Source organism: Myotis lucifugus, unplaced genomic scaffold (genome assembly GCF_000147115.1).
Source record: "Myotis lucifugus unplaced genomic scaffold, Myoluc2.0 scaffold_625, whole genome shotgun sequence".
In the NCBI taxonomy this organism is placed as follows: domain Eukaryota; kingdom Metazoa; phylum Chordata; class Mammalia; order Chiroptera; family Vespertilionidae; genus Myotis; species Myotis lucifugus.
The window spans coordinates 31,945-46,457 of NW_005871673.1; the positions used below are offsets into that span (position 1 = coordinate 31,945).

The 14,513-nt window shown below is 39.4% G+C and overlaps 1 protein-coding gene across 1 annotated transcript in view; it reads left to right on the forward strand.

Annotated features, from left to right (window-relative positions):
- LOC102442742 (complement factor H-like) overlaps nt 1–14,513 on the forward strand; it is a gene marked incomplete at its 5' end in the record, with an annotated part of 77,310 nt that overhangs the window by 5,222 nt on the left and 57,575 nt on the right. The window contains 10 exons of the mRNA XM_023746077.1: nt 1,187–1,363; nt 2,342–2,524; nt 2,616–2,798; nt 4,234–4,410; nt 5,267–5,443; nt 5,908–6,117; nt 6,821–6,994; nt 10,273–10,449; nt 11,940–12,113; nt 12,336–12,518. Of these exons, the coding sequence (XP_023601845.1) occupies nt 1,187–1,363; nt 2,342–2,524; nt 2,616–2,798; nt 4,234–4,410; nt 5,267–5,443; nt 5,908–6,117; nt 6,821–6,994; nt 10,273–10,449; nt 11,940–12,113; nt 12,336–12,518 (1,815 nt within the window). The remainder of the gene's footprint in view (nt 1–1,186; nt 1,364–2,341; nt 2,525–2,615; nt 2,799–4,233; nt 4,411–5,266; nt 5,444–5,907; nt 6,118–6,820; nt 6,995–10,272; nt 10,450–11,939; nt 12,114–12,335; nt 12,519–14,513) is intronic.

The following is a 14,513-nucleotide window of genomic DNA, read 5'->3' on the forward strand; positions in this document are numbered from 1 at the left end:
ATTCCAGCATGCAGATGTCCGACAGGAGAGGAGTGGGCAGCAAAGAGAGAGAATGAAAGGACTCAGAGGATCAGGAGAAAAAAAAATGTTGGAATGAATGTTGTCATGGGTGTGGGGAGATAAAAGGATGAAAGGGACAGGAAGTCTGACAGATGGATTCATAGTCTGGGTGGGTTTCTATTCCACTCCACGATTTGCCAAGCATGTGTCTTTGGGCAACACCAAGCTGATCGGCAGCATTGTTCATCCTTCCATATCTGCTAAATGTTTCCATGTTGACAAACGTTCTCATATTTTTAAAAAATATTCTGGTGATTAGACTACATTCTCCATGCCGGCTTCCACTCGCACCTAATATGGGCTCCTCACAGGCTCCTTGCATTATGGAAAAAACAACAACAATGAAAAAAGTCCAATAATGAATCAAATAGTAATAATATTTCTAATACATTTTTATATTTTCAAAGGAACAAATACATCCAAGGACTTAGAAAATGGGAGGGATTGAGGGCTTGTTTCATAGAGGAAGGCATCTCTACACAAAAAGGTTGAAAACCATTCGGAACCGTGCAACAGGGAGAGCAAGGAACTTGATCTCTTAAAAAATGTTCAGAGACCGTGAAGCCTGGGGTCTGGATCAACAAAGGGAGGAAACAATAAGATGGCATTGGAAGTGTAGGCGTGAAAGAGTTGGGATTTTATTCTATGTAGGAACTGATTTAAATTATTAACTAAGCAACTTTTAATGTTCCTCTGCTAAAATATATGAGAAATGCCTCTGTTTGAGTGTCCTGGTCCCCAAGTATATTACATTAATATACCAATTTTTCTTTAAGCATGTAATTTAAAATTGTAGCATTAGTTATTTAATGTGAGAGAATAGTATTGTTTTGATAATACCAAAAATGTAGCATTTAGTTATACTAATGTAATTGATAAAATCAGATCCACTATAAGAGAGTTGATATCACAAATAAGTTTTCAGGGCACATCTATTTCTATCAGAGAATTCCATATGAATGTGAGGGATGTTTCAGACATAACAGATAATGCGCTTCCAGGGAGAGCATTTATTTGATGCCTCTCCGTATATGCAACACCCAGCCACTTATTCTTGCATGACATATAAAGTTTACTTGCCACTGGTTAATCATATGTTCTCATTAAATTATTTACCCTTTTATAGAAAGAGAATGCATCGTTCCCGATATAGAGCAGAACTTAATTGCTCAGCCCCAGAAAGAGAAATATGTCATTGGAGATGTGTTGAAATTCTCCTGCAGAAATAGACTTAAACTTATTGGAGCAGACTCTCTTCAGTGCTACCACTTTGGATGGTCCCGTAGTCCTCCGACATGTAAAGGTGATTAATTCTTTGCCACTCGCTCAAACAAGAATTAGAATGTTTTGACATCAGCTGCCCCTTTTCTCTTAATTTTCTGTTGGCTCCCAGTGTGTCTATAACCCAGTGCATTAAGCCAGGAATGTGTGCTGGGTAGTAGATACCTCCCACTTTCTTATTTAAGGAAGTAATCTTTAATTGCTTTTTGGACTATATACTGAAAATCTCCATAGATGGACATATTGTGTGACGCTGGAGTGACCTCTTCAGTCATAATTTTTGCATAACTTCCACCATTGGTATTGGACATTTCTATCAGCGTGGGTCTCACCTCGTTTCCCCGAGAATTTCTAAACAATATTCAAGCATCACAGAGTTAACTCAATGCCATATACAATATAACGTAGAGTTAAAATATGTTGATCAAATGCTTGCCTCCAATGATGGTATTTTTTGAAAAGGTTTTGATGGAATGTTTCCATGGAATGTGAATATGGCTATAAGTTGCACAGTCATATTTGTTCGTTGGTTTGCATATGGTTTAGATCACTAGAGCAGCGGTGGGGGACCTTTCTTCCACCAACGGCCATTTGGATATTTGTAACATCAATCGCAGACCAAACAAAATTATCAACTTAAAAGTTATCCTGCTGTAATTGGTCAAACATTTGATTAACTCACCCCTAATGCCTTGGCAGGGCCAGTCCAAATGATTTCCAAGGCCTTTTATGGCCCTCGGGCCAGACGTTCCCCACCCCTGATCTAGAATATTGAATGTTTCTTGGGCTTACGTATATGTCCAATGTGCTAGTTCTGTATCATAACAGAGCTGGGAGACATGAATCTGATGTAAACACCAGTCTTTATCCTTCCTCAAAAGAATGCTATAATAAGTTAGATAATAACTAATAGATTAAAGAAAAAATCACTTCATTTTTCTGGATTTTCAGTTCTACAAGAGACACTTTCACCTTTAGTTATACAGTATTTCTACCGTAGAGGAAGTACAATCCTGTGATCAACCTCCTCGACTCCGCAACGGGACAGTGGCAGACACACCTAAAGGGGAATATGAACACGGTGAGGTGGTGGAGTATGTGTGCAACCCCAGGTTCCTGATGAAGGGTGTGAGGAAAATTCAGTGCATTGATGGAGAGTGGACACCCTTGCCCGTGTGTGTTGGTAATGTATCCAAACTTTCAGTAGTGTTTCTGCTCATATCAAGACCTCACTTACATTTTAAAGTTGAATGTTTGTTTGTGGGATTTCACAGCGGAGGACAGTACATGTGGAGATGTACCTGAGCTGGACCATGGCGAGATCATGTCCCCAGCACGGCCCCCCTATCACCATGGAGAATCAGTAGAGTTCACTTGCAAAGAAAACTTTACAATGATTGGTCAGAGCTCAGTTACATGTATTAGGGGAACGTGGACCCAACCACCTCAGTGCATTGGTGAGAAGACACTTCTATAATTGATATTTAATAACATTGGATTTTTTTATTATGAAACTACGTGCAACCATATTTCTGAAATGTAGAGATATTCTTGAAAATGCAAATTATAAAGAATCAAACATTTGTTTTTTATAGTTCAATGGCATCTACAGAGGAAAAATTGAAACTAGCAATAGAATTTTGTTCGTCTGTCCATAATATTGACATTGTTTGTACCTATGAAGTTAAATTTTACTTAAAGATACATGATTGAAATTTTCTCCTCTAATGTTTATTTTGTGCTGACCTAGAATCTTGTTTTTCACTCTATCAAGATGTTTCTTTTCCCTGAATATAAATAAATTCTTTCAGAAAACAAGCATATTCACACCCCCTTTTGACCACAAATCTTCCTCCAGTTCTCATCTCAAAGAAGATGACTCATTTTGTGTCCCTCACCACTCTGGACCCGCCCTAACAATAAGACTATTTTTCAAGCCTCTTGTCTGTTTTAAATTCATCTTCTTTATTTTAGTTTTGTTTTCAAGGTTACATTGCAAAATCATAACTTTACTTTGGCCAACTACTTGACTTTTCTTTGTTCTGTTCATCCTCACTTGACTCTCATCATTTACAAATTATCAACAAAAACTACCTAAGACCTACACTGATAGGTCTTATCAAATTCAAAAAGGATTGCCACCTGCATTCTTTTTGAAATATGTAGCTGTGTATGAAAACTCCATAGTCCGTATCTAAAACATACTGAAGCCAGCATAAATGTATTATTATGGCATAATATTATTATATTATAAGATGACCTGGTGTACAAAATAGCTTCTCAAAGATCCTAAGAATATATATACAAAATAGGTTATGACCTAAACAACCAATTTCTTATTATGATGTAAATAGATGCTGAAATATTCACATTCTATACCCTACAACTTATATCAACCTTTCTTGTTATTGTACGTTAAATTTATTTAAAAATATATAATATAACTAGGAAATTCACATAGTCTATTTCCACAGATAATTTTTTTCTTTTAACACTTTAAGGTTGTAATAATTTAGAGATGTTTGGGATCAAGAAAAGTGCATGTGACAATTTGCAGATTTCAAACGGGATCATATTTAGTCATGTATGACTCTTTCCTATGTAGATCATACAAAATGTGAACCCCAATGTCCTTGTAATCACCAAAGGGCAACATGGCTTTAGGATGACTATTCTCTCTGAAATTTCAATACTGGACATAGGACTGTGTGTACAAACATTGTAGCGCACCTCATGCAACATGATCAGGAAGAACTTTGCTGGTGGAATTTATGGACCTAACGTCCTATTTCATTAGATTCTGGACTCTATAGTTGTGTTGGTTTTTTTTATTATATTAGTTGCTTGGATTTTCATAATTAGTGTCTTCAATGGAATATTTTTATTTTACAGCAACACTTGAACTCAAGACGTGTAAATTATCAAGGGCAATTGCATATGAGATAAAGTTGTCAGATAGGATTGACTATGAGCATAATAAGAAAATCAATTACACTTGTGGGAGGAAGTCAGAGCAGAAACACTCAGTCTGTGTGAACGGAAAGTGGGAGCCTGAGGTGAACTGCACAGGTGAGCTCTTGTTTAGAACATTTCCAAAATGTGGATTTTCCTTCCTGCCTTGTACAAGGTGTCTCTTTGTGTCTTAACATTTTATTACTAAGTCTGTATTATGACAATAATTTTGACAGTGGAAGGAAATTTAGAAAATAACCAAAACACTGTTTCTGAATAGTAATTGTATCATGTGCAGTGGTCAGCTATCAACAAACCGCCCGGCAGTGCGGTGGCTTTAAAGTCACACTGGGCAGTGGGTGTGCGCATTACTATTGGGATCCCATTGCTACCAAGTTCTTACCTTACCGATGTGCCTATGCTTATAACACATGTATTTATCTAAGCGTCTATGGGTGTGCACATCTATCTACAGATCTATCTATGTCTGCATCCACCTATCGCTGGAGGAATCTACCCATCTAGTCATCTGTCTTTGCTCATTTTTATGTCTGGCAAACACTGAATCTCATTGCCACCACCATTTCCACTAACACAGGGTTTATTCACTTTTCATATCACTTTTGCTCTTCTTTAGTTGAGGGCAACTTGACCCACTCACCTCAATATTTTTACCAATTTCCATGGGCCTAGAATATACAGAAAGCATTTTACATAAGCTAAGCTTCCCAAGATTGATCCCAGAAGGAATAAAGGAAAGAACCTACAAGGAAGGCCATGAGAATATAAACCCAATGAGGTATATTAGAGTGACAAGCAAGACGGAAAGTATAACATATTTAAACACAGAACAGAGCATTATAGTTTGATCTTTCCAGGTGCATTATTATTCATCATTTTATTCACTGAATTGTTATTTTAATATTTTTGACTTACAATTTTTCATCAAGAAATCTGATTTTAATATTTTTAGAAGCACCACGATGCCCACCTCCACCTCAGATTCCCAATTCTCAAAATATGACCCTGACCGTGAATTATCAAGAAGGAGAAAAAATATCTATTCTCTGTCAAGAAAACTTTCTAATGCAGGAAGGAGAAGAAATCGTGTGCCAGGATGGACGATGGCAGTCAATACCGCACTGTGTTGGTCAGTAGTGGGTCACTTGCGTTACACTGTCTCTCAGATGAGGGTAACCCACAGCCCTGCTTTGTATAAAGGAACAAGATGCGCCCTTTCCCCTACCCATCCAACTTCATCTCCAAACAGTACACACCATCCAGGTGCCAAAATCAATCACCATTATTTCCCTTCTAATGTGAAATGAATGCAAACAGAAACTTCCGGTGACTGTGGAAATACCCAAGTTCTGTTCATGCATATTTCACTCCTCAAGATGAGCAGGAGGAGACTGAAGAGGCATATGGTACACATGGACAGTAGCATCAATTTTATGGGCACATATGTCTTTGCAACTTTCAAATACTTTTAGTTATTAATAATTTAATTGGTTCCAATAACCTTACTTTAAAGTCCCAAACAGTGTTGGATTTTATTTCTAAATTTAAACATTATCCTTGTGCTTGACCCTTTCATCTCTATTTTTCATATAGAAAAAACTCCATGTTCTCAACCACCTCATGTAGAACATGGAAGCATTAATTCATCCAGATCTTCAGAAGACGAAAGAGAAACATTGAAACCCAAGTTATATGCACATGGCACCACATTAAGTTATATTTGTAAGGATGGTTTCAAATTATCCAAAGAAGACGGGATAACATGCCACCTGGGACAATGGAGTGCTTCACCACAGTGTGTAGGTGAGGACAGCATGCACACTAAAGTTCTCTTTGGTACAGTTCAGTAAGATATTCCATCGTCATCATCAAAGTCATGAGAAATAACTCTAGATTTATAAATGTGTAAAACCATTATATGTCGTTTATATAGATTTTAATATTTACCAAATTATTTTTGCATAAACAAATCAATCCTATTTTTATTACTTTTATTGGTTCATTGTGATATCACTTGTAATTCGGGCATTTTTTTCTACAAAACCTGAAATGTGGTGAAATGAAACCTCACTCTTCATATAATTATACCTGTTCATGCTCCTACATATTCATATGGGTTGCAATGAAGGCTTTGTCGCCAGCTTTTATAAAGATTTATGTTCTCTCTCCATTGTCCCTTCTGCTCTCTTACAGTAGAGGATACTTTTCCTAAGTTGATTCTCAATGTGTTTCTTTTTATTGCTCATGATTCATTAGAGAACCATTGACACACTCATTCTCAAATGTGTTCACAGTTTTCGCTTCAAGTTTCTGCTCAAGCTGACAGCTGGACACACCACCATGATGGTCTGTCAAGCATTTGTGCGCCTTTCCTGTCATGTGATATTAGCACCTGTGTGATCATTTTCTTTTAAATGAAAGCACCAAATATGACAGCCAGGACATGAAGTAAAGTTCAGTTAGTGAAATACGCAGTCATTCTTTCTTTCCTTTCTTTTTTTTTTAGGACTTCCTTGTGGACGACCCCCTGAGGTTTCCAATGCTGTTCTTCCTGACAGGATAAAGAGTTATCCACATGGGGAAAGATATACATACAACTGTAAACCCGGATTTCGGATCCGTGGACCTGCATACATAGAATGTTCAGGAGGAAATTGGTCCCATCCACCAGAATGCACAAGTATAGTGTATTTCATTTTCTTCTAAGGCTGATAAATATCTTTAGTTCAGAGTATCCATGGTAGAACTATAAAACTGCATTAATTTTAGAAGGTATCTCTAGAAGTTCTGGATTCTGCTAGAGAATGAATAGCAGAATTAATAGTAATATGAGAAGTTTGGCAACAGGAGCCAAATTATTTCATTGGATGTCATCTGTGTTCAATTTCCATGTGTTCTGATGGGCATCCTCTGACTTCTCATCTCTTCCTGTATCACAGCTGGTCCCTGCTCACCCACATCATCATTATTCACTGAGAGTTTAACAGTTATCTCCTCATAAATTCATAAATCCATAATGTTCTAAGATGGTTGATGTAGGCAGAACCACATGGCTCAGTGGTTGATCATCGATCTATGATACAGGAGGTCATTGTTCCATTCCCAGTGGGCACAGGCCCGGGGTGTGGGCTCGATCCCCATTGCGTGTCGTCCAGGAGGCAACTCATCAATGATTCCCCCTCATCATTGATGTTTCTGTCTGTTAATTCCTCTCCCTTCCTCTCTGAAATCAATAAAAATATAGTTAATTGAAGATGTTTGATGTAATTATGGGAAAAGATTTGGACAGAAGCAAAAAATGGAAATGTGCACATAGTGTCGGTGGCCTGTGTGGAGAAATAAGAATTTGGATGCAGTAAGTTTGGTCTCAATCATGCCCTGTATGCCTAGCTCCTCGGGCTTTCAACACCACCATCCCCACGTTTCACTTTTTTAAAAAAATAAGTCTTTATTGTTCAGATTATTACAGTTGTTCCTCTCCCCCCGCCCCCATAGCTCCCCTCCACCCAGCTCCCACCCTACGCCCTGCCCTTAACCACCCACCCACTGTCCTCATCCATAGGTACACGATTTTTGTCCAGACTCTTCCCGCACCCCTCACACTTCCTTCCCCCCGAGAATTGTCAGTCCACTCCCTGTCTTTGCCCCTGAGTCTATTCTATTCACCATTTTATTCTGTTCATCAGATTTTTTATTCACTTGATTTTTAGATTCACTTGTTGATAGATATGTATTTGTTGTTACTTTGTTATTCATAATTTTTATCTTTACCTTTTCCTTCTTCCTCTTCTTAAAGAAGACCCTTCAGCATTTCATATAATACTGGTTTGGCAGTGATGAACTCCTTGTTCTTATCGATGAAGCTCTTTATCTGACCTTCAATTCTGAATAATAGCTTTGCTGGGTAGAGTAATCTTGGTTGTAGGTTCTTGGCATTCATCACTTTGAATATTTCTTGCCACTCCCTTAATCAGCTGACTGTCGTATGGGTACTCCCTTATAGGTAACTAACTGTTTTCTCTTGCTGCTTTTAATATTCTCTCTTTGTCTTTTGCCCTTGGCATTTTAATTATGATGTGTCTTGGTGTGGTCCTCTTTCGATTCCTTTTGTTTGGGGTTCTCTGTGCATCCTGGACTTATAAGTCTATTTCTTTCACCAGGTAGAGGAAGTTTTCTGTCATTATTTCTTCAAATAGGTTTTCAATATCTTGCTCTCTCTCTTCTTCTGGCACCCCTATAATTCAGATGTTGGTACGCTTGAAGTTGTCCCAGAGGCTCCTTGCACTATCTTCATATTTTTGGATTCTTTTTTTTTGCTTTTTTGATTGGATGTTTTTGCTTCTTCATATTTCAAATCTTTGACTTGATTCTTGGGATCCTTTTGTCTGCTGTTGGATCTCTGTATAATATTCTTTATTTCAGTCAGTGTATGCTTAATTTCTAATTGGTCCTTTTTAATATCCTTGAGGGTCTCACTATAGTTCTCGGAGGTTTCTAGAAGATGCTTAAGTAGCCTTATAACCGTGGTTTTAAATTCTATATCCAGTAGTTTGCTTTCCTCCATTTCTTTCATTTGTGACTATTTCTTTGTCTCCACATTTTGGCTGCTTCCCTATGTTGAAAGAGTGGCTTTGTGTGCTAGGTGTCCTATAGGGTCCAGTGGCTCAGCCTCCTTAATTACCTGAGGTGGACACTCTTGCTGAACCCCTTTGTGGGCTATGTGCACAGTCTTGTTGTAGTTAAGCCTTGATTGCTGTTGGTATCACTGGTAGGGATTGACCTCCAGGTCCATTGGCTGTGAGGACCAGTTGTGTCTACAATGGGAGAGCTTCTGTGCTGGATACACCCTAATGGGGCAGGACTTGCTTCAGTGGGGCTTTGGTGCTCACTGAGTCTGCCCCCTGAGTGTGTCTCTTATGGATGTGAAGAGTTGTAATCTGGATGGTCCCATTCTGACCACTGGGTAGACTGGCTCTTGGATCTCCAAGGAGGTGCACTTCCTGAGGCTACCCAGCAGGAGCTACAGAGAGATCTGCAGATTCCTTCTCTTTGTTTGGGTTTGGCGGTGCCCAGATGAGGCGCAGCTGTGAGGTAAAGCAGGCTGCTGGCGAGCCTTAGGCCTTCTTTTGGAAGCTCTGAGGATCTCTGATCCAGCTGCAGTTTGACAGGTTTTTAGGCAGAGAAAGGCCAGGCCATTAGTATGCGAAAGCCTCTGCGCACAGCTTGGGTGGGGATGTGAATTGGGGTAGGGGAGCGGGGCCTCTGGGAATCACCAGGGCAGAGCAAACAGCAATGGCTGCCCTTCTGCTTTGCCTCAGATAGGTCCCAGGGTCTCTGTGTCCCACAGCCCCATGCAGGAACAATGAACACTGCAAGCACTTCTGTGAGAAAGCCACCCTCACATTCCGGCCGATGCCAGATAGTACAGTTTCTCTTTGTAATGAGTCTGGGTCCCCAAATTCACACCCGCAACTGGAGTTCAGAGCAGTTGGGAGCTTGTATCTCCCTCCCAGTTGAAAAAGACAACAGCATACCCAGCTGCCAGTCCCTTGCACGTGCCTCCATACCTCCGCACCTCTGCACCTCTGCACCTCCTGCTGTATTCAATGCGCTTTTCTCTTTCCTTCTAGTTGTAGAATTTCCACTCAGCCAGCCTTCCCCTGGTTCTGGATGCTATTTGTTTTATCTTTTAGTTGTGGTTTTAATGTGGTTGTGGGCGGCAGCAAGTTCAGGTGTTTACCTATGCCGCTATCTTGGTTGTTTCCCCCATGTTTCACTTTTGAGAAATGTAAAATTATTCAGTGTAATTGAGCCAAAATGGCTAACATTTTCAAGTTATAAGAAAAACATTGTACAGTAGACATTGGCTTGGTGTGTATCTACTATTCTAAAGTATAATTATTGCCTGACATGTACTTATAAAGATTTACTAAAAAGTCTATGTTGTTGCTTTTTCAGCAATTAATTGTCCTAGCCCACCCAGCTATACCAATGCCATCCTTGAAGGCTGGAAGAAGAAGTCATACAAGCCAGGAGAACAAGTGACTTATAGATGTCCAGAATATTACCAAATGGATGGATCCAATGTTGTACAGTGTAAGGACGGCATTTGGATAGGAACACCCACATGCAAAGGTATTTTGGTGAATGGCTTCTGGCTTCATTAAAAATTAGACTTAGGTTCTGGTGAGGCCAGATGAAGGAAGGTTTATGCCTCAGCATAGAGGAATGGGATGTGCACTGAGTGCTGGGCATTGGGGCCCCAGAGCCCTCAGTGTGTGACCCCGGAAACAGCCGTGTCAGTGTCTCTGGGGAATCGGTAGAAAGGCAAATGCAAACTCACAGGCTCAGCATCAGAAGCTCAGGGGTTGTGACCCTGAAACTGTTGTAGCAATTCCCAGCGGGCTCTATGCCCACTTTTGTGGGGAACCATAGCGTCAGCCTCTTATTACTTTGTATCTACCTGAGTCTCCCCAATGAACTGCATGTTGCTCACTGCAGTGCCCTTTAGCACTCAAATTATTGGAGTATTTTTAGGAAACTGTAAATATATTGTACTCTTACTTTTCCTCAAATTCTGTGTGGGTATTTTAAGTGATCATCTTCTTTAGCCATGCGATGTTCCTCCAAAGCATGTGACTACCTGACTTACTCTCTAAGAACCTGGCTACTCTGCTCATTTTCTAAGGGCCTAAAATCACAAATCAAAAACATGATGTTTACGAACCACATTTGTCTGCCAAAGAATATGTTTATTATGAGTTTGTTGGGTTTATAAATTCACTTAGATTTTGATTTTATATAATCTTTATTTTACTAAACTTAAAGAAAAATGTTCAGAAAAACCATTTTTCTAACTTTTAAAAAAGTTTTTAAATTTTTATTAAATTTATTGGGGTGCCATTGGTTAATAAATGATGCTGGTATAATTGAACAGACACAAGCAAAAAATGATATTGGACCACCATCTTTTTTTTAAAAATATATTTTTATTGATCTTTTACAGAGAGGAAGGGAGAGAGATAGAGAGTCAGAAACATCGATGAGAGAGAAACATCGACCAGCTGCCTCCTGCACACCTCCCACTGGGGATGTGCCCGCAACCAAGGTACATGCCCTCGACCGGAATCGAACCTGGGACCCCTCAGGCCGCAGACCAATGCTCCATCCACCGAGCCAAACCGGTCTTGGCTGGACCACCATCTTATACCTTACACAAGAATAATCTCAAAATGGATTATAGACATAAATGTAAGATTCAAAAACCATAAAAATCCTGGAAGAAATAATATGGGCAGTAAAATCTTAGACATTTCTCATAGCAATATTTATTTTCTGATATATCTTCTCAGGCAAGCAAAACAAAAGGAAAAAACAAATAGAACTACATCAAACTAAAAAGTTTTGCACAGCATATCCATCATTTTCATTGCCCAAAATATCTCTATTAACCTTTCAGAGAGGATGAAAAAGAAAATTAAGATATAGAAGATTGCCTCTTACCAAAAAAAAAATTGCTTTATCTTCTTTTTTCAATCTTGCATGTAAATTTGTGAAGATTTTCAGTCTCAATTGTGTCTAAATGATCACTGCATTAGAGATCCATGTTTTTTCTCTTTATTCAGATGTCTCCTGTGGCAGCCCTCCCACAGTGCAAAATGCCTTTATACCAAACCAGAAGGATAGGTATCAACATGGGGACACAGAACGTTATGAATGCAGGCACTTTTTGGGCCTCTTCGGGAATGCAGAAGTGACATGTCTAAGTGGGAATTGGACAGACCCACCTGAGTGCAAGGGTAGGTGTCTCATTCTCCCCTCCCAGTCTCTGTGCAGCCTCTGTAAGCACTTGGTTACTAGACTCCTGTCCAGCTGGCCTTCATTGGTTACTCAGGTTGATTGCTCTATCGTTTCCTGTAAATCGGTTTGGGGCCGGGAGGAGGTGAGTGTAGCTCCCACCTACTCTGCAGCTCCCTTAAAATCAACTGCTCACTCAATAAATCAACAATATCCTCTCATAGAGTCCACAGGACAATGTGGGCGCCCTCCTGCTATTGACAATGGAGACATTACCACGTATCCATCAGCAGTCTACGCTCCCGGGTCTTCAGTGGAGTATCAATGCCAGGCCTACTATGAACTTGAGGGAAACAGGAGAATAACGTGCCGTGATGGACAGTGGTCTGAGCCACCCAAATGCTTAGGTAAGTCCTTTAATATCCTCGTAGACCCTGGGAAATCCGTGTAATGAATGTCATGTTTGCTGTTTACAACAGAACTTACATGGACAATCACCTATTCTGTTGACAACCAAATAGTCATGTCTGAGGGTATAAAGTCTGAAAAATTCTTGAGCAACAACAGCAAGAAACAATCATTTTTCTTTATTTTAATTTATTTTCCCCATCACCACTTATGCCCCCTCAACCCTCATCCACCTCCACCACCCCCTTCAAGGATTCTTTAATGAAAGCCCTTCATAGCATAGGTGACATTGTGAATGTTGATTAAAACATGCAATGACCACACATTCCACAGAGTACCTCATTTTTACATCATTGATAGTTTAGAATGAGTTATGGCAACATGATGGATTTTCAATGAATTGGTTTGAGAATAAATTTCTGGATCTGAGTATAAGGTTCTACATGAAAGTGTAAAATTCTGTGGAAAATATTTGTATACTACTTAAAGTTTTATGTTCTTTTTTTATCTTCAGATGCCTGTGTAATATCAGAAGAAATCATGGAAGCACATAACATAGAATTGAGATATTCATATGCAAAAAAAATTTATTCCAGAACAAATGATTTTGTTGAATTTAGGTGTCGTCGAGGTTACTATCGTAAACTGTCACCAGACTCTGCATTCCGAGTACAGTGTCATGAAGGAAAAATGGAGTATCCCTCTTGTGCATAACATGAGATGTGTGGCAGTTTTCACATTAAAATATGTGCCTCATTCAGAATGTTTTAATATTAATCTAATTCTTCTCAATTTATTTTTCTATGTTGGGTATAACTCACTTGTACTCATTAATCAGAATTCCTGTTAAATGCCATGTGGGAGATGTCATTGTAATCTGAGGCCAACGGACCACTTCTCATAAGCATCTCATTAAAATGTGACAAACCAACATTGTATGTGTTCTGTTCATGAAATGTCTCTGGCCAGAAAGTAGATGCCATCTCACCCCTCCCTGCTTCCCCCACTGCCCTCCCAACTTTCTCAAAGCTTCACATCTGTGGGTGGTTTTGAGACTCTTATTTCAGAGGAAAGGATAAAAAATGCTTGTCTCCATCTTCACCTTAAAGTCACTTCACAAACACATCAAAACCAAACTGTGTCACACCCATGTTGGCAACAGATGGTAGAGGTTATTACTTAGTTTTGCTTATCTATCCATGGCTCACTATACCCCCCAAAATGATGAAATGCAGCTTCTACATATCCATCTACAGTGATCGGCAAACTGTGGCTCGCGAGCCACATGCGGGTCTTTGGCCCCTTGAGTGTGGCTCTTCCTAAGCCTTAGGAGGACCCTAATTAAGTTAATAACAATGTACCTACCTATATAGTTTAAGTTTAAAAAATTTAGCTCTCAAAAGAAATTTCAATGGTTGTATTGTTGATATTTGGCTCGGTTGACTAATGAGTTTGCCGACCACTGATCTAGCACATACAATCATTCAAACAGGTCATAAAGAGGTCTTAGATTCTAATCAGGGGCCTAGCTATTATAACACGGACTTGAAAACTGATAAAAACCGAGTATAAGCACATAGAACACATTCACCCAGCATGCTGTGAAAAGTGAGCCAATGGTTACAGAACAAAGACTGGCAGGAAGCACAATGAAACACCTACCATAACTACAGTTCCATTTAGATATAATAGGCGTGGGCATTGGGTTCAATTCTTATACCCTCCCATTCCTCTATCTTTGACATATATCACCTTTGAGCCACAAGAATATGTTAATTTAAATTCAATACATACAAAAAGTAAGACAATACATGCTGAGAAGTATAAAGAGCTCTTTCATGATGATGTGGGAAGATGATCAGGCTAAACTGCCGGAAGTGAAATTCATGGATCATCAAGCAATTCCATAGACGTATCTACTTCCTTGCACATGGGCTGTGGTCAACCTGTTAGATGGTTTCCCTCTTTGGTAGATAAAACATGGGACCTCGGTG